The sequence below is a fragment of the Macrosteles quadrilineatus genome, unplaced genomic scaffold (genome assembly GCF_028750875.1).
Source record: "Macrosteles quadrilineatus isolate MER2022 unplaced genomic scaffold, UCM_ALF_1.0 Scaffold_1__1_contigs__length_201487025, whole genome shotgun sequence".
Classification (NCBI taxonomy): Eukaryota; Metazoa; Arthropoda; class Insecta; order Hemiptera; family Cicadellidae; genus Macrosteles; species Macrosteles quadrilineatus.
In genome coordinates this window covers 87,754,992-87,776,259 of record NW_026542594.1, presented here as the reverse complement: position 1 = coordinate 87,776,259, position 21,268 = coordinate 87,754,992, and the positions used below count along the sequence as shown (strand labels likewise).

Genomic DNA, 21,268 nt, shown 5'->3' with positions numbered 1-21,268 from the left:
GCCTGGATTTCAAATAACAATTCATTTGATTTACAAGCTGTTGGGATTATCATTATTCTCAACGTTGCAGCTTGATTGGGAGTTTCAGCTGCACAAGAGGCCGGTGATGTGACCACTTTCAAACGAAGGTAATTTGCCAGGAAACGTGTGATATGCTATCTCACAAGAGTCAAAGACAGTATAGCGACCCCTGGCGAAGTGGAGCACAAACTGCTCTAGTTAGGTCTATCAGGAGTGGGAACGTATCTCTTTTGAAATCCTTTGAGTTCATCCAGAGCCAGTGGCATATTTTGTTTGGTTATACGACAGAGATATATGAACAAAACGCTTAGCAATGAAATTCCAGTGAAATCAAAAACACATGACCCCACAATCTGTTGCCAAAAAGCAGGGAAAATGTGGTAAAAATATTTACATTACCTTTTTGGATCTCTTTTAGCGAATTTCCCTATAGGGAAGTAGCTATTACCGTAGGTGGGACCTAGGTCCGTACCGACTTACTTTTTAATTTTATTGTCCCCAGAGGCCAAAAACACTATTCGTTCGGGTGTGTGTGGGTGTGTGTCCGTGAACGCGATAACTCAAGTAGTTTTTGTCCGATTTCGATGGATTTTGGTTTAAAGGTGTAAGGCGGGATAAACTTGGATAGGTTCGCTAACCAGCATGATCGGACCATGAGAACGGGGTTTTACGGAGGGTTTTATGGGATAAAAATTGGGTTTTCTAATTTTTTACCCCCAAAACACAAAGTTTACCAATTTTCCTCTAGTCCCTGTTAAATTTACGGTTATTAGTTTTTACGGTTATTTGTAACGGAGAATATACAGGGTGTCCCGGAACTCTCTACCAATATTTTAGGGCATTGTTCCTGGGTAAGAAACATATCTAAATATCATATTTAAATTGTCCGGAAGTCCCTAGTTACTCAGATAGCCGCCATTTTGTTTTTTTCACTTATTAATTTTTTTCTGAAAATTGGTTAAACATACGAAGTTGAAACTTTGCACAAACATTTATGACAACTAGACAAAGCTACAAAAAAATTATGACGATTTTTCAAATTCATAAAACAAAATGGCGGCTGTTTAAAATTTTGTTTCTTAAATTACTCGAAAACCGTTGATGTTTCAAAAATCTTACATAAATTACTTTTTTAAGGCAATTTTATTACAAATCGATCGACACCTTAATCTGTAAGATCGGACGAGTATTAACTGAGATATGGCAGTTTTAGTGATACGTGACCGCTTTCAGCATGCGCTGCAACTAATATCCGGCGGTCACGTATCACTAAAACTGCCATATCCCAGTAAATACTCGTCCGATCTTACAGATTAAGGTGTCGATCGATTTGTAATAAAATTGCCTTAAAAAAGTAATTTATGTAAGATTTTTGAAACATCAACGGTTTTCGAGTAATTTAAGAAACAAAATTTTAAACAGCCGCCATTTTGTTTTATGAATTTGAAAAATCGTCATAATTTTTTTGTAGCTTTGTCTAGTTGTCATAAATGTTTGTGCAAAGTTTCAACTTCGTATGTTTAACCAATTTTCAGAAAAAAATTAATAAGTGAAAAAAACAAAATGGCGGCTATCTGAGTAACTAAGGACTTCCGGACAATTTAAATATGATATTTAGATATGTTTCTTACCCAGGAACAATGTCCTAAAATATTGGTAGTGAGTTCCGGGACACCCTGTATAAAAAAAAACTGATGATTCAAAATTTCTACGTTATTCTTATGGAGAATATTGTAAAATGATGTAGTTTGCTTGTTTATGGAAATATTTTGATTAAACTTGGCAAATTTATTTATTTTATACTAAGCTATTAATATTTTACTAAAAACCACACTTTATAAGTATCCCTTTAGCAGCAAACGTAGGTACTCGTTAAACCTAATGCTATTTAAATAGATTTAATTGAAAATCAATTCAGACAAATGGTAATTCACATAGTCGGCAGGTTTGATGCGGCGGTGGTTTTTAGTTTGTATACAGTTTAACTTTAATCATCTAATTGAGCTTGATATCCGTATGTAATCAATAAGAATGCAGACAATGAATGTGATTACGGTTTCGGTTTTTCTTGCAAATCCTCTCCATGGGATCTGCACAAGGAACAGGTAGTCCTTGGCTTGTTAAGCACTGTACAACGTTTAGAAATGGCCAAAGGGAGGAGGGTAGATTGTGGCTCTAATCATTATAAGTTTTCAGCCTGATCGCATTGACTGAAGTTTAAGTATAACTTGGTGGTATTATATACTATTTAACAGCTAAAGTTTGACTATCTAACATCAAAATGTAGTGGCGGGGAGTGCAAAAATCGGAAACAGCATTATGGGTCTAACGTTTTTTCCTTTTTCCAGATAAAAAAGTGAGACAAATATTTTATTTAAAGCTGTACGAATACGTATTTTGAAATTGATTAACAAAAGCCCCTTGAATGATCGCAACTACTTACTTAAATTATGTTAGAAACTTCACAAATAGTTCTAAACATCAATTCTACATCAATTCAGAGGCAAAAGGAAAATAAAGCTTTCAAATAAGAACCAGTTCATCTTGGTGATGAGTCATGTAATAGTAGTGACGTGATTACACAAAGCCTCCCCAGAGAGCACTTGACCATCCCACAGCTGTGGCCGAGGATTACATGTAAATGTGTGTGATGTATGATAGCTAGTACATACTGAGGATGTAGAGGATTGTAACTGACCAGTGGTAGGACACTAATGAGTCATGTGATAGCGGTGACGTGATTACACAAAGCCTCCCCAGAGAGCACTTGACCATCCCACAGCTGTGGCCGAGGATTACATGTAAATGTGTGTGATGTATGATAGCTAGTACATACTGAGGATGTAGAGGATTGTAACTGACCAGTGGTAGGACACTAATGAGTCATGTGATAGTAGTGACGTGAATACACAAAGCCTCCCCAGAGAGCACTTGACCATCCCACAGCTGGGGCCGAGGATTACATGTAAATGTGTGTGATGTATGATAGCTAGTACATACTGAGGATGTAGAGGATCGTAACTGACCAGTGGTAGGACACTAATGAGTCATGTGATAGTGGTGACGTGATTACACAAATCCTCCCCAGGCTACTTGACCATCCCACAGCTGTGGCCGAGGATTACATGTAAATGTGTGTGATGTATGATAGCTAGTACATACTGAGGATGTAGAGGATCGTAACTGACCAGTGGTAGGACACTAATGAGTCATGTGATAGTGGTGACGTGATTACACAAAGCCTCCCCAGAGAGCACTTGACCATCCCACAGCTGTGGCCGAGGATTACATGTAAATGTGTGTGATGTATGATAGCTAGTACATACTGAGGATGTAGAGGATCGTAACTGACCAGTGGTAGGACACTAATGAGTCATGTGATAGCGGTGACGTGATTACACAAATCCTCCCCAGGCTACTTGACCATCCCACAGCTGTGGCCGAGGATTACATGTAAATGTGTGTGATGTATGATAGCTAGTACATACTGAGGATGTAGAGGATCGTAACTGACCAGTGGCAGGACACTAATGAGTCATGTGATAGCGGTGACGTGATTACACAAAGCCTCCCCAGAGAGCACTTGACCATCCCACAGCTGTGGCCGAGGATTACATGTAAATGTGTGTGATGTATGATAGCTAGTACATACTGAGGATGTAGAGGATCGTAACTGACCAGTGGCAGGACACTAATGAGTCATGTGATAGCGGTGACGTGATTACACAAATCCTCCCCAGGCTACTTGACCATCCCACAGCTGTGGCCGAGGATTACATGTAAATGTGTGTGATGTATGATAGCTAGTACATACTGAGGATGTAGAGGATCGTAACTGACCAGTGGTAGGACACTAATGAGTCATGTGATAGTGGTGACGTGATTACACAAAGCCTCCCCAGAGAGCACTTGACCATCCCACAGCTGTGGCCGAGGATTACATGTAAATGTGTGTGATGTATGATAGCTAGTACATACTGAGGATGTAGAGGATCGTAACTGACCAGTGGTAGGACACTAATGAGTCATGTGATAGCGGTGACGTGATTACACAAATCCTCCCCAGGCTACTTGACCATCCCACAGCTGTGGCCGAGGATTACATGTAAATGTGTGTGATGTATGATAGCTAGTACATACTGAGGATGTAGAGGATCGTAACTGACCAGTGGCAGGACACTAATGAGTCATGTGATAGCGGTGACGTGATTACACAAATCCTCCCCAGGCTACTTGACCATCCCACAGCTGTGGCCGAGGATTACATGTAAATGTGTGTGATGTATGATAGCTAGTACATACTGAGGATGTAGAGGATCGTAACTGACCAGTGGTAGGACACTAATGAGTCATGTGATAGTGGTGACGTGATTACACAAATCCTCCCCAGAGAGCACTTGACCATCCCACAGCTGTGGCCGAGGATTACATGTAAATGTGTGTGATGTATGATAGCTAGTACATACTGAGGATGTAGAGGATCGTAACTGACCAGTGGTAGGACACTAATGAGTCATGTGATAGCGGTGACGTGATTACACAAATCCTCCCCAGGCTACTTGACCATCCCACAGCTGTGGCCGAGGATTACATGTAAATGTGTGTGATGTATGATAGCTAGTACATACTGAGGATGTAGAGGATCGTAACTGACCAGTGGCAGGACACTAATGAGTCATGTGATAGCGGTGACGTGATTACACAAATCCTCCCCAGGCTACTTGACCATCCCACAGCTGGGGCCGAGGATTACATGTAAATGTGTGTGATGTATGATAGCTAGTACATACTGAGGATGTAGAGGATTGTAACTGACCAGTGGTAGGACACTAATGAGTCATGTGATAGCGGTGACGTGATTACACAAAGCCTCCCCAGAGAGCACTTGACCATCCCACAGCTGTGGCCGAGGATTACATGTAAATGTGTGTGATGTATGATAGCTAGTACATACTGAGGATGTAGAGGATCGTAACTGACCAGTGGTAGGACACTAATGAGTCATGTGATAGCGGTGACGTGATTACACAAATCCTCCCCAGGCTACTTGACCATCCCACAGCTGTGGCCGAGGATTACATGTAAATGTGTGTGATGTATGATAGCTAGTACATACTGAGGATGTAGAGGATCGTAACTGACCAGTGGTAGGACACTAATGAGTCATGTGATAGTGGTGACGTGATTACACAAATCCTCCCCAGAGAGCACTTGACCATCCCACAGCTGTGGCCGAGGATTACATGTAAATGTGTGTGATGTATGATAGCTAGTACATACTGAGGATGTAGAGGATCGTAACTGACCAGTGGTAGGACACTAATGAGTCATGTGATAGTGGTGACGTGATTACACAAAGCCTCCCCAGAGAGTACTTGACCATCCCACAGCTGTGGCCGAGGATTACATGTAAATGTGTGTGATGTATGATAGCTAGTACATACTGAGGATGTAGAGGATCGTAACTGACCAGTGGCAGGACACTAATGAGTCATGTGATAGCGGTGACGTGATTACACAAATCCTCCCCAGGCTACTTGACCATCCCACAGCTGTGGCCGAGGATTACATGTAAATGTGTGTGATGTATGATAGCTAGTACATACTGAGGATGTAGAGGATTGTAACTGACCAGTGGTAGGACACTAATGAGTCATGTGATAGCGGTGACGTGATTACACAAAGCCTCCCCAGAGAGCACTTGACCATCCCACAGCTGGGGCCGAGGATTACATGTAAATGTGTGTGATGTATGATAGCTAGTACATACTGAGGATGTAGAGGATTGTAACTGACCAGTGGTAGGACACTAATGAGTCATGTGATAGCGGTGACGTGATTACACAAAGCCTCCCCAGAGAGCACTTGACCATCCCACAGCTGGGGCCGAGGATTACATGTAAATGTGTGTGATGTATGATAGCTAGTACATACTGAGGATGTAGAGGATTCTAACTGACCAGTGGTAGGACACTAATGAGTCATGTGATAGCGGTGACGTGATTACACAAAGCCTCCCCAGAGAGCACTTGACCATCCCACAGCTGTGGCCGAGGATTACATGTAAATGTGTGTGATGTATGATAGCTAGTACATACTGAGGATGTAGAGGATTGTAACTGACCAGTGGTAGGACACTAATGAGTCATGTGATAGTGGTGTCGTGATTACACAAATCCTCCCCAGGCTACTTGACCATCCCACAGCTGTGGCCGAGGATTACATGTAAATGTGTGTGATGTATGATAGCTAGTACATACTGAGGATGTAGAGGATTGTAACTGACCAGTGGTAGGACACTAATGAGTCATGTGATAGTGGTGACGTGATTACACAAATCCTCCCCAGGCTACTTGACCATCCCACAGCTGTGGCCGAGGATTACATGTAAATGTGTGTGATGTATGATAGCTAGTACATACTGAGGATGTGATTGTAACTGACCAGTGGTAGGACACTAATGAGTCATGTGATAGTGGTGACGTGATTACACAAATCCTCCCCAGGCTACTTGACCATCCCACAGCTGTGGCCGAGGATTACATGTAAATGTGTGTGATGTATGATAGCTAGTACATACTGAGGATGTAGAGGATTGTAACTGACCAGTGGTAGGACACTAATGAGTCATGTGATAGTGGTGACGTGATTACACAAATCCTCCCCAGGCTACTTGACCATCCCACAGCTGTGGCCGAGGATTACATGTAAATGTGTGTGATGTATGATAGCTAGTACATACTGAGGATGTAGAGGATTGTAACTGACCAGTGGTAGGACACTAATGAGTCATGTGATAGCGGTGACGTGATTACACAAAGCCTCCCCAGAGAGCACTTGACCATCCCACAGCTGTGGCCGAGGATTACATGTAAATGTGTGTGATGTATGATAGCTAGTACATACTGAGGATGTGATTGTAACTGACCAGTGGCAGGACACTAATGAGTCATGTGATAGCGGTGACGTGATTACACAAAGCCTCCCCAGAGAGCACTTGACCATCCCACAGCTGTGGCCGAGGATTACATGTAAATGTGTGTGATGTATGATAGCTAGTACATACTGAGGATGTGATTGTAACTGACCAGTGGCAGGACACTAATGAGTCATGTGATAGCGGTGACGTGATTACACAAAGCCTCCCCAGAGAGCACTTGACCATCCCACAGCTGTGGCCGAGGATTACATGTAAATGTGTGTGATGTATGATAGCTAGTACATACTGAGGATGTGATTGTAACTGACCAGTGGTAGGACACTAATGAGTCATGTGATAGTGGTGACGTGATTACACAAAGCCTCCCCAGAGAGCACTTGACCATCCCACAGCTGTGGCCGAGGATTACATGTAAATGTGTGTGATGTATGATAGCTAGTACATACTGAGGATGTAGAGGATTGTAACTGACCAGTGGTAGGACACTAATGAGTCATGTGATAGTGGTGACGTGATTACACAAAGCCTCCCCAGAGAGCACTTGACCATCCCACAGCTGTGGCCTAGGATTACATGTAAATGTGTGTGATGTATGATAGCTAGTACATACTGAGGATGTAGAGGATTGTAACTGACCAGTGGTAGGACACTAATGAGTCATGTGATAGCGGTGACGTGATTACACAAATCCTCCCCAGGCTACTTGACCATCCCACAGCTGGGGCCGAGGATTACATTTTTTAAGTGGTTGTGCTGTAGTGTATGTACACGGCTTTGGGCCATATCGATACTGGGTGACCAGTGCCCGCATCAAATGTGGTCAACTTTAAACATACTAATAATGGAAAATTATTGTGACCAGCATGAGTGGCAACTGACAGATTTTAGTTGTGGTCGTTATGCCATTTACCATCAAAGATTGACGAATGAGGTACTGGTATTAACTAATCACTTGCTGAATGGGGTTTATTTTACAAATTATAGCAATATTATGATTGCATACTTCGTCCAAAAAGGTCAACAGTTCTATCCCTCTTAACTGCAAGTTCTCATATAAATTCCATTTAAAAAACCCCTATCTAAAGAAATATCCTTTAAGAAATAAAAAAACCTATTTTTTGGGCATTTGATTTTCATGCAGTTAAAGTTATAATTTTTAGTTAGTAATTACTTGTACTTATAATTTTCAATTTTCTTTTGCCAGCCTTATATCATAGACTAACCAACACATGTTTTATCTATGCTTATATACAGGGTGGGGCAGAGTGGACTCCCTGATTTGATCGGTTAACTGTATAAAAACCATACAAGATAATTACCAAAGTTTTTTATTTCCGAAATCTAAATACAATGCCATTTATCTTTCATTAAGTTTTGAAAATGATATCGTCCAGGTGACGACCTTGACGAGCGATGCACATATTCAGCCGTTCAATGAAGTTTTCAAAAACTCTACGCAGCATTTCTGGCGTTATTCCAGTGATAACGTCAACAATTGCTTCCTTAAGGGCTTCCAAGGTCCTTGGTCGAACTTTGTAAACCTCAGATTTGAGGTAACCCCAAAGAAAATAATCACATGGGCTTAGATCGGGGGAGCGAGCGGGCCATGAAACATCCCCTCGTAATGAGATCAAGCGGTCGGGAAACCGTTCTTGCAGAAGTTGGCGAGAGCGACGGGCGGTATGAGCCGTGGCACCATCCTGTTGAAACCAAAAGGCTTCCATATTATTTTCCTCACCATGCTCTTCAATTCTGGGGAAGAAAAAGTTCTCCAACATCTGACAATAGCGCACAGCGTTCACAGTAACGGTTGCACCTTCCGATTCAAAAAAGTAGGGGCCAATTATGCCTTTGGAGGACACAGCACACCACACAGTCACTTTTGGAGAATGAAGAGGTATTTGGTGAAGAGTTCGTGGGTTTTCAGCTGCCCAGTAACGAAAATTTTGTTTATTTACTGTGCCTGAGAGGTGAAAATGTGCCTCATCACTAGACCACAGAATAGTGCCGGGTTGTAAAGAAGCCAGTATTGCATTGCAAGCATCTGTACGTTTAACAAAATCTGCTGGCGTCAATTCTTGAACAACCATCATCTTATACGGGTGTAAATTAAGGTCTGAGTGTAAAATTCGCCTCAACGTTCTGGCCGACATTCCAAGAGCAGCAGCATGTTTCCGCGCAGAGCGCGATGGAGATTGTTCAATAGACGCTCTCACCGCCATTATGTTCTCTGGTGTCCTCACACTCTTTGGTTGTCCGACTGGTTTTCTAGGCAGTGCAGATCCGGTCGCCCGTACACTTGTAATCCATTTCCTTATGGTTTTAGCATCGGGAACACTATCATGACGATTCAAACCAAACCGTCTTCGAAATGCACGCTGGGTCGCCACAACACTATCCTTATTTTTAAAAAACGTTTCGACTACGAAACCACGATGCTCGCCAGTCCACCGCATGGTGACTACCAACAATCAACGAATCAACAATGGCGTCTTTCCCCCCACCACATGAAACCTCCCCCACTCCGCTAACTTGCGTACACGCTCTTCAGCGACGGATTGAAACTAGGGAGTCCACTCTGCCCCACCCTGTACAAGAATCAACTACTACCGAGCAAATACAAATTATCATTTGACGAATTCAGGTTGTCAACCTGCAAAATTAACACTAAAATTTCCGTAAAAGAACCGTGTGATTCGTCTACATCTATGTGATTTTACACGTTCTTAGCGAATTTCCCATATGATAATATGGGGAATAAGCTATTGCCGTAGGTCTCATAGTAAGACCTGGACCCGGGACGAATTTACTTTTTCGTTTTGAAGCCCCCAGAGGCCATGAGTGTCACCATGTAACCACTATCACAAAAACACCATCCGATCAAATTCATAAATATCACGTATTTATATACAGGGTGTTTTTAAAAAAACTTGCAGCTTTATTTATGTAAAAACCGCAATAGATAGAAATATGCAGTTTGCGGGAATCATCTATTGACGTAGGTGGCCCAATTGTTTTGAATTCAACGTTACATTCACATCCCCCCCTTTCCCCCCCCCCTTCCCCCAACTTATTTTTTTTAAATAGCAAGGTACCCCTTGTGACATATCAAATGAAAGAGCATGAAAAAAGAAAATTATTGGTGAAATTTATTTTTCATTTGATATGTCACAAGGGGGGGGTACCTTGCTATTATAAAACAAGTTATGGGTAGGGGAAAAGGGGGGGGGATTATCTCACAAATTCATGAGCCGATTTTCAATTTTTTTCACCAAACATTTTCTTTTTTCATACTCTTTCATTTGATATGTCACAAAGGGGTACCTTGCGATAAAAAAAAAATTTTCATCAAACATTTTCTTTTTTCGTGGTCTTTCATTTGATATGTCACAAGGGGTACCTTGCTATTTAAAAAAAATAAGTTGGTGGCAGGGAGGGAAGGGGGGGGGGGAATGTGAATGTAACGTTGAATTCAAAAAAATTGTGCCTCCTACGTCAATAGATGATTCCCGCAAACTGAATATTTCTATCTATTGCGGTTTTTACATAAATAAAGATGCAAGTTTAAAAAAAACACCCAGTATATGTGTCCGTTAGCACGATAACTCGAGCAATAATGATCCGATTTGGATGAAATTTGGTATAAACGTGTAAACATACATTTATTCGAACGAGTTCGCGAACCAGCATGATCAGACTGTGGGATCATGGGTTATGGAAGGTTTTATGGGGTAAAATGGGGTATTCCCATTTCTCCCTGAAAACATAACCTTTTGCAATTTCTTTCCAGACCATTTTGTTGAGCTAAAAAAACAAACCATTTAGCCATTGTGACCCACCACCCTTCAACATATAAAGCGTTGTTGTACAAAAATGAATCAAATGAATGAAATGAAATGAAATGAAATGAAATGAAATGTGCTTTATTGTACAATTTGGAACATTACACAATGATCATTCTTATGTGCACACAAAACAATGGTTACTAAACCGTCTGTTTGGTTGACACATTAATTTATGTTTGTAAATAAATAACAGAAAGTAACTCCTTGACAAAAGACTGAGAATAAATAATTAACTTCAAACAAAAAATACATTTTTTTTATATTGAAAGATCTTTAAACAGAATGAATAACAAAAGTCACAAACAAGGAAAAAATAAGGAAAATAAAGCGTTGTTGTATTCCTAACGGTTACAGAAAAAGTTCAAAAAAGTGTAAATTTAAAATACTATGTTATGCTTATGGAGAACAAATAAACTGTGCTGTAGCTTGCTTGTCTATGAACATATTTTAATACAATTTGGAAAATTTGTTTACTTCATACTAAGCTATCGATATTTTAATAAAAACACACTTTATTGTCCCCCTGTAGCAGCAAACCTACGTACTCATTAAAATTAATGACATAAGTCTGGCAATTTTAAGGGAATAATTTAGTGGAATTCCAGCCAGGTGGATGAAAATTCACTTAGTCTGCAGGTTTGCTGCGGTGGGGTATTATCTTTTTTTATTCGTTTCAGTGTCCTGCATAAAAATAGTATATTTAATAATGAGGGGGCCCATTGCGATTTTGTGATTTTTAATATGGTTCCAAACCTTTTCGAAGGTAAAACTAATAATTTAATGCCCCTTTACTTTTCAAAGATTATGTTTGTTTAAGGCAGTTCTTAAAATCTGAATAAACTTAATAATTTACAATCAATTTCATTAATTGATTTTAGATCCACACCATGAAGACACAAGTCGCCTACCTTAGTTAAGTCGCAATTATTAAAAAAAGTAGCCTATTCAAAATATATTTTCATAAACGTTTTTGCCTATTGGTTTCGATCAAAATGGGTTCAACATTCAACTGAAAGATCAGCTTTTTTATTACAATTGGAATTTTAACCGTTATAATGAAAGTTAGTAAACAACACTGCATTTTTTGAAAGTGAAAGTGTACTTTGTTGGTAATTTGGTAATTTGTTGATACACCATTATAAAAAGAATATAGTTTAGTAATAAGTTGCACTATAAAAATATGCCTGACTCAATGGTGTAGTCAGTGAGGCACAACTAACGGAATATACTCTCAGGGTGGACCCAAGCATTGTCTTGTTCAACCCTTACATTTAAGTAGGGGGTTAGTTTCTTGCACGGCTAGGACCGAGGAGCGCAAGGTACCTCTGCGCTCTTCGGTCCTAGCCCCGAAGAATTCTTTGGCCGAGGGGTTGACAGTTTTATGACTTTCGCTTCTATGTCCGTTTCCCGCTACGGTAATGGTGCCATAGGCCTTTTCAGTGCAACGTTATACAACCTTAACTATACAAATATATATATATATATAGACACATTTTTACCAGTATTATTAGTATCAGTACATAATGCTACTTACTAAGCCCCTTTTTGTCATAAAAAAAAAACTTAACCCTAACCTCTCAATACATAATTGACACAATCAACTTCATAAAACAAAATCTGCCTGAAAGCAGAGAAACATGCCACAATCAATATCAAAAGATCAGATCAAGATCAAACTACAACACCCAAAAAAACAGGCCAAATAAAACCAACATAGCCCCCATACCACCGCAGTGGAAGCAAAACTCTACAACTTACTGTGACAACATCCAAAAACAATAAGAACAAAACAAAAAAAGTCACCCTGGCGTTAAAAAGTATCTCCTTCAAAAGCCATACCATATCATCAAAGAATTCTATGAAGACCGCAACTAACACATGCTGCTATAAAAGAAGTGGTGAAGAAAGAAACAAGAGACGATTCTCCGGTCTCTAGGACTGCGATGAAGATGACAGATGTAAGATGTATTGAAAATTATTGACAGTATGTTCTGATTGTATTGATAAAATATAATGCTAATGAGGATACATGCGCATCTTTGGAAAAATAGTGCAAGCTTATTTATAGTATAACCTTTTGATTAGTTATGGTGTGGAAAATTTAAAAACCGATGATTAATTTTACATTACTGATTATATATTTTATTGACGAAGATGAGTGACGAATGAGTGTTAGTATCTATATATCTTGCTTAAATTTTCACTACATTGATAACCGGTTTTCTATTAACTCTTTCGATTGGCAGGCCTACATCACAGTTTTAATAACTGTGATCATAAAATAGCACATTTCAATGTGAATCAGATAGCCAAATCATTAAAGATTAAATTATTTACCTACCTGAAGTAATTTATTGTTTATCGAAACAGGGTCTGGACAATTTTTGTAGATAGAGCTGTTGATTGAGTTCGGTCAATAGAAACGTTCCCAAACACTGATTGATCGTCCGTGCGAATACGTCCAATCCAAACACTCTACTGTTGTTGAACATTCAAACACAATGTTGAAGAATGAATTAGTGTGTTGTACACGAATATTTACAGTTTGTATGTTAAATTTTAAATTAATTGTTGCGTTATATGTGTTAAATAGTTCTAATGCAATACACGTAGTGTAATCATTGACCTCATTGATGGATCAATAGTTCTCATAATCATAGACATTATATTAACTAATATTTAAATAACAATCCTTATATATAATGCGTGAAGGCGATTTCTACGAAACACTGCTCATCCGTTAATAATGGGCGGATTTTTACAAACAAGGTGTCAAAATTAAGTATTTTTTGTGTAGACGCCCTCTTTCACAAATTCCTGTAATAAAAGTCTTCGGGCTTTGCCCCACAGGCAATCAAAATCCCAATGTATTTCCTATGAAGAAAAGATTTTGTTTGCTTAAACGGATAAATAATTTGTAATAATTACAGCTGTTCATAGTAAACACAAGATACACACAAGAGTGTTCGTTTTCAGTTTCGATAGATGGAGTGGAGTGAGCGTTCGTTTTCAGAGTTAGTTCGTTTCCAGATTCGATAACTGGAGTGGAGTGATTGATTAGATTATCTTTGAGTTGACTCTTTTAAGTCAACGGAAATTGGTGACTCTTATTCCTTTGAAAAACGCCTTTAATATTTTGCAATTGCTCGAGTTCAAACAACAGGTGCACTAGTACTTTCAATTACTAGTTAAGACTAAAAATATTAAAACATAACAAAGTTTGCGCAGTATTTTGGCCTGCATGACTTAAAATAAATGTAAAAATAACGTGTGCTACAAGACCTCTTGAAATTTCATATTTGGGACGTATATAATGATATAACTAACAATTTGTAACAACGCAAAGTTAGATCGAAGTAGGAACGGAAGTGTTCCGATTGTGGAACTACTAAATGAGACGGAACAGTTGCGACCGCCTCTGGCTCTTCCAGTGGAATCATTTTGCTAATAAAATAAAATACCCACTGAGATAATGTGTAATAGGATAACTACGATAACTACTGGATTTACATCACTTTCAAACTCTGTGAGTTTATTAGGCTGATAAGGTCAACTTTAGCCTTTCATAACTAATAATTAAATCCAAAATTATTTTGCTTGGCCAAAAATTTCAATACAAAAATAATATTAAAACAACTAAAGTATAATTCGTAATACAAAACGTTCTCTGTATTTTTAGTAGCGTTTTCATTATGTATCGATGATAACGAAGGGACGGACATTGTTGGAAATTATCTAAGACAAACACCGTATAAATTCCATCGGAGTTTATTATTACTTGTATTATAGCATTATTAGGTATGTTATTATTAATGCCGACTACTATTTTTATTTTTTGAGGTTAACTGTAAAAAAGATCATCAGGTCCAAAGTTAACCTAATTAAACAAGAATTTTATTTAAGTTTAATTCAAAATCGAAAAAAATGTAATTCAAATTCATGTCTACAACTAATAAAAAGTAGACATGAAGTACGGAGTAGCACTCCCACTAAATAAAGTTATAAAAATTATATACATAGATGTAGTAGTTATGTGAAATATTATACAGATTTTTTAGCAGTTCTGCTTGTTTACATTGCAATGTCAACGCAAAGGTAAACATTGTGAATTTTCGTATGCTTCCAAGGAGACCAACTAATATTTACTTTTGTAAACCTCACCTCAAACCTTTGGATATCGAAGGGGTGTAGCCCGAGAGGAACTCAGGGAAGAGAATAGGCCTATGACATTCCTAGATATGTGGAACATCTTTGTCCTTAATTTTGGCTTTATCGGTTTAGTATTTTAGTCGTGACAGCTGCCCAGACATACAGACAGACACCCCCTACATTTTATAATAGTACCAGCTTCTGTACCCGTGCTTCGCAACGGGAAAATGTACTATACCACCTAATCCAAAAACTTGTTAAGTAGATCAAATTTATAAACAAAAACTACCGAATGTATACAAAAAAGTATGACCTACATTGAATTGTCTTAATCTTAGCATTAAAATGTATCAATAACATAATTTTCATAACTTACTGTTATAGAATCTTTCTTTAATTCCATAATCAATGACATATTTTTATAAATAATTGTGTACAATATTTTGTTTAATTTGTATGGATCAGCTGTCTGAAATTGTCAAACAAGCATTCAACAGTTCTGATTGCTTACATTGAAATTTCAACACAAAGGTAAACAAAAGTTGTGAATTTTCTCTTACTCCCATAGAGACTAATTAATACAGTATTTACTTTTGAACACCTCACCTCAACCTTTGGATATCCAAGGGGCGTATCCCGAGAGGAACTCAGAAAAGTGAATAATCTTATGACATTCCTAGATATGTGGACTATCTTTGTGTTTAGTTTTGGCTGTATCGGTTTAGTATTATAGTTGTGGCAGCCGCACAGCTAAACAGTCACCACCTATATTTTATAATAGTATAGATGGATGACTTACATTTATGTGAGTCATTTAACATTTCAATTATCATTTTACCATAGCCAGACACCGGGCCGTGTCATCAGCTATTAGTTTTACAATCGAGGAGGGTATATTTGTACAAGGGACCTAATTAGTTGAGTACATAGGTCGTGTCTGATGACGAGTCTGCAGGATTCAGCATGAGACTCAGCAGCTGTCAGCGCGTCTGTGTTTGCTGACCCTCCCACAGATGTTTAATCTACAGTTTATTTTTGTACGCCGTTTTATGAAAATTTTTCCCATAATGTTTTATTTTCAGAATCCACAGCAGTCTCGTTGATTTAGAAATGCTAACAAACGCGTAATATCGTACGCTTGTGGTTAACTGTGCGCTTTGCGTTTTATATTTACTAAATCTTATATGTTAGTAAACCCTGATGATCTTCGTGGATGATTAGCAGGTTCTCATGACAACATGGCAAAACCTAAAACTACAAATATACTCAGTTAACATGTTAATCGGCTTAATAACGCAATACACAAAGCTACAGTAGCATCATGATACTCAATTGTCAGATTGTTAGTTTACTTCAAGCAGTGGTGGCGACGACCAAGGAAACTTTAACTAGCTTGCGGCCTCACAACATATTGCTTTACAATATGTCTACTTTCGCGTCTACAAACAGTTGGGCTGATTATTTAAATTAGTAAAATCAAATAAAATCTTAACCATAATAAATTAACGTTCAATTTTTAAATTGGCGTATCTCTTAAAATACAGAACTGTGATTATAGAATGTTTAGAATGCCTACATTTAATTAGTCTATATTCAATAAGTTATCAAGCTATATAACAATATTTGTGCAATATTTTCGAGTAAAAATATGTTTTAAGAACAGCATACTGGTTTATAGTGTAGGGAGATTCCCAACAGCGAAAAATCTATCCGCCGAAGGTATATGCTTATATATCTTCAAACAAGGTACATGTTAAACAGTTTACTCCCCCAACACCAGAATGGAATTATTGCATTGCATAAATGCGATTTGAGCCCGGGCACATTATTTGATCACTTGACCTGCCGTCGCCAATGTAAAAATATTATGAAGATATCAGTAATATGTATGGAAGATTTAACATTTTTCAGAATTAAAGTTAGTCATTATTTAACATATAAGGTTGGTTTAAAATTAAGAGAGAATATAAAACTTACGTTACTTAAATTACACGTTTCATGGATGATAAGAAACTCGAGTAAACAAATGCTTTATTGCGTGCGATTGGACATCGTGGCTATCAATGTTATTGATTTAAACATAGCTTCGTTTAGCAGTCAATTACTCTTACAGAGTCCGTTGAAGTATAATTTGTAAGATTGTGGAATTGTCGGCATTACCGACACGTGGTGCGGCGTCGGGCGTGGAGTCTCTAACATGGGCCAAGACATTGTGGCGGAGTAATCCATCAGTGTTTTTGTCTCATTTCTGCAGGGACAAGTCCTCCGCCCACTACTTCTCTTGTCTCCTTCTCACCGATGCTTTTAACTTTCTTTTGTCCTTTGTTTATAAATCATGAAACTATTTTCATTTAAAATTAAGACCATTGTCTCGAAAATTTGAATAAATTTATTGCTAATGAAAATATTTGTTTTACTGTAGAAACACATAGGAATTATCATAATCTTTTCGCCATTCTACACTGCTTTAATGGACTTGCCATGCAAGGGTTTAGTCCAAAAACGGCTGTTTACCACCTGCTTTATCAAAGGGGATTTCATTAAGTTTACGTACTACCAAAGATTACATATGCTAACGCAAAATCTTTGGTACTACTATACTGTCATGAATATTTACCGGACACCTGCTGATTATAATTGACAATGAGTGGTTATAAAAGAAAACATAACCTCTCTTACAAGTTACGAATAGTTATGGTTAAGTCCATTAGTCGGTAGGCATATATAATGGATTTGTACAGTTTTTATTATTAGGTTCAGAGACTATTATGGAGAAAAATGTCGTACGTAACTCGTCCAAATGTGTTAACCGTACTCGTATAGTAATCCAGCACTCGACATCGTCTTGCGCAGGGACAACCATACTTGTATTGTAAACATTTATTTTCCAGATTAGTAACGTAATATACTAGTACATAATTAATTTATATTTTATACACTCTTATTTAACTAGTTAATTACGTGTTGGGTTGTACCTGAATAATAAGAATAAAAAAAAAATTGTAAAACATTAAAACTTCTGTTTGCTTATATATTTAGGGTGCATAAGAACTGCTTGCATACCGGTACATCTACAGTATAACAGTTTATTGAGCATCGCATGCACTGTTGATGCGATACCCCCCGGTGTGGATATACGTCCGCACTAGTGAGTGTTACGGCTTTCCAAATTGAGATCCTGATAATTAGACCAATTCGTTAATTACAAGGCATAAATGTGGTTTTGATTCCACTATAAGCTGTAGGTCCCTTGTATGGGCTATTAATTAACAGCTGTGTCTAAGGAACATGTCGTCCTTAGTCACTAACAAGACTACAAGGTCGCGCCACTCATCCTACACTCATCTCCATTCATACTTGGCTTAAAATACCTTCATTCGGATGGTGGCCATTTCAAAGTAAAGTATTAAATTTCTTAGCTAATCTGTCATCAATACTTTTGAAATACTTTCAAAAATGCCAAACTATGAAATATTCAAATGATTAATCTTGTCAATTTTTCATCGTTCCTGTGGGTTACGTTTTCTAGTAGCAACTCTATGTAGTTTAATCCGAATTAACTATTTGTCCATTCTAATTGTTTAAGAAATGATTTGGAGCTGTTCAAATTCAATTTATATGGGGAATATTGTATGCAAATAGATTGTGACGCTTATTTCAAATATAAAGAAGTAAATGACATTACGAGACGTCGCACAGCTCAATAACGCTGGCATTATTGAGAGCTCTGGTGAACGCCAAGATTGCACGAGACGTTCCTCAATTGTTAAATGACATTACGAGACGTCGCACAGCTCAATAACGCTGGCATTATTGAGAGCTCTGGTGAACGCCAAGATTGCACGAGACGTTCCTCAATTGTTAAATGACATTACGAGACGTCGCACAGCTCAATAACGCTGGCATTATTGAGAGCTCTGGTGAACGCCAAGAATGCACGAGACGTTCCTCAATTGTTAAATGACATTACGAGACGTCGCACAGCTCAATAACGCTGGCATTATTGAGAGCTCTGGTGAACGCCAAGATTGCACGAGACGTTCCTCAATTGTTAAATGCCATTACGAGACGTCGCACAGCTCAATAACGCTGGCATTATTGAGAGCTCTGGTGAACGCCAAGATTGCACGAGACGTTCCTCAATTGTTAAATTACATTACGAGACGTCGCACAGCTCAATAACGCTGGCATTATTGAGAGCTCTGGTGAACGCCAAGATTGCACGAGACGTTCCTCAATTGTTAAATGACATTACGAGACGTCGCACAGCTCATTAACGCTGGCATTATTGAGAGCTCTGGTGAACGCCAAGAATGCACGAGACGTTCCTCAATTGTTAAATGGCATTACGAGACGTCGCACAGCTCAATAACGCTGGCATTATTGAGAGCTCTGGTGAACGCCAAGAATGCACGAGACGTTCCTCAATTGTTAAATGACATTACGAGACGTCGCACAGCTCAATAACGCTGGCATTATTGAGAGCTCTGGTGAACGCCAAGAATGCACGAGACGTTCCTCAATTGTTAAATGACATTACGAGACGTCGCACAGCTCAATAACGCTGGCATTATTGAGAGCTCTGGTGAACGCCAAGAATGCACGAGACGTTCCTCAATTGTTAAATGGCATTACGAGACGTCGCACAGCTCAATAACGCTGGCATTATTGAGAGCTCTGGTGAACGCCAAGATTGCACGAGACGTTCCTCAATTGTTAAATGACATTACGAGACGTCGCACAGCTCAATAACGCTGGCATTATTGAGAGCTCTGGTGAACGCCAAGATTGCACGAGACGTTCCTCAATTGTTAAATGACATTACGAGACGTCGCACAGCTCAATAACGCTGGCATTATTGAGAGCTCTGGTGAACGCCAAGATTGCACGAGACGTTCCTCAATTGTTAAATGACATTACGAGACGTCGCACAGCTCAATAACGCTGGCATTATTGAGAACTCTGGTGAACGCCAAGAATGCACGAGACGTTCCTCAATTGTTAAATGGCATTACGAGACGTCGCACAGCTCAATAACGCTGGCATTATTGAGAGCTCTGGTGAACGCCAAGAATGCACGAGACGTTCCTCAATTGTTAAATGACATTACGAGACGTCGCACAGCTCAATAACGCTGGCATTATTGAGAGCTCTGGTGAACGCCAAGAATGCACGAGACGTTCCTCAATTGTTAAATGACATTACGAGACGTCGCACAGCTCAATAACGCTGGCATTATTGAGAGCTCTGGTGAACGCCAAGATTGCACGAGACGTTCCTCAATTGTTAAATGACATTACGAGACGTCACACAGCTCAATAACGCTGGCATTATTGAGAGCTCTGGTGAACGCCAAGAATGCACGAGACGTTCCTCAATTGTTAAATGACATTACGAGACGTCGCACAGCTCAATAACGCTGGCATTATTGAGAGCTCTGGTGAACGCCAAGAATGCACGAGACGTTCCTCAATTGTTAAATGACATTACGAGACGTCGCACAGCTCAATAACGCTGGCATTATTGAGAGCTCTGGTGAACGCCAAGATTGCACGAGACGTTCCTCAATTGTTAAATGGCATTACGAGACGTCGCACAGCTCAATAACGCTGGCATTATTGAGAGCTCTGGTGAACGCCAAGAATGCACGAGACGTTCCTCAATTGTTAAATGACATTACGAGACGTCGCACAGCTCAATAACGCTGGCATTATTGAGAGCTCTGGTGAACGCCAAGATTGCACGAGACGTTCCTCAATTGTTAAATGACATTACGAGACGTCGCACAGCTCAATAACGCTGGCATTATTGAGAGCTCTGGTGAACGCCAAGATTGCACGAGACGTTCCTCAATTGTTAAATGACATTACGAGACGTCGCACAGCTCAATAACGCTGGCATTATTGAGAGCTCTGGTGAACGCCAAGATTGCACGAGACGTTCCTCAATTGTTAAATGGCATTACGAGACGTCGCACAGCTCAATAACGCTGGCATTATTGAGAGCTCTGGTGAACGCCAAGATTGCACGAGACGTTCCTCAATTGTTAAATGACATTACGAGACGTCGCACAGCTCAATAACGCTGGCATTATTGAGAGCTCTGGTGAACGCCAAGATTGCACGAGACGTTCCTCAATTGTTACTTCGTTTACCCCACTTAAAAAAAATTAAGATTATTGCTGTGATATACAGTATTTTACTTTTTTTTATAATTTCCGTCTGAAACTCAAATAATTTGCAAACTATTATTTCATTAAAAGTGCATTGCCCCAAAAACCTAATTTAGCTATAAAAATGAAAGTGTGAAAATA

The 21,268-nt window shown here is 39.1% G+C and overlaps 2 protein-coding genes across 2 annotated transcripts in view; one reads left to right on the top strand and one right to left on the bottom strand.

The window, feature by feature from the left end:
• The window catches only part of LOC128983821 (synaptic vesicular amine transporter), a 107,793-nt gene that overhangs the window by 7,347 nt on the left and 79,178 nt on the right, over positions 1-21,268 (top strand). The gene's annotated exons all lie outside the window — the stretch shown is intronic.
• LOC128998682 (mariner Mos1 transposase) lies at positions 8,329-9,417 on the bottom strand. Its single transcript, XM_054424919.1, has one exon. The coding sequence runs from the start codon at positions 9,415-9,417 to the stop codon at positions 8,329-8,331; it is 1,089 nt and encodes a 362-aa protein (XP_054280894.1).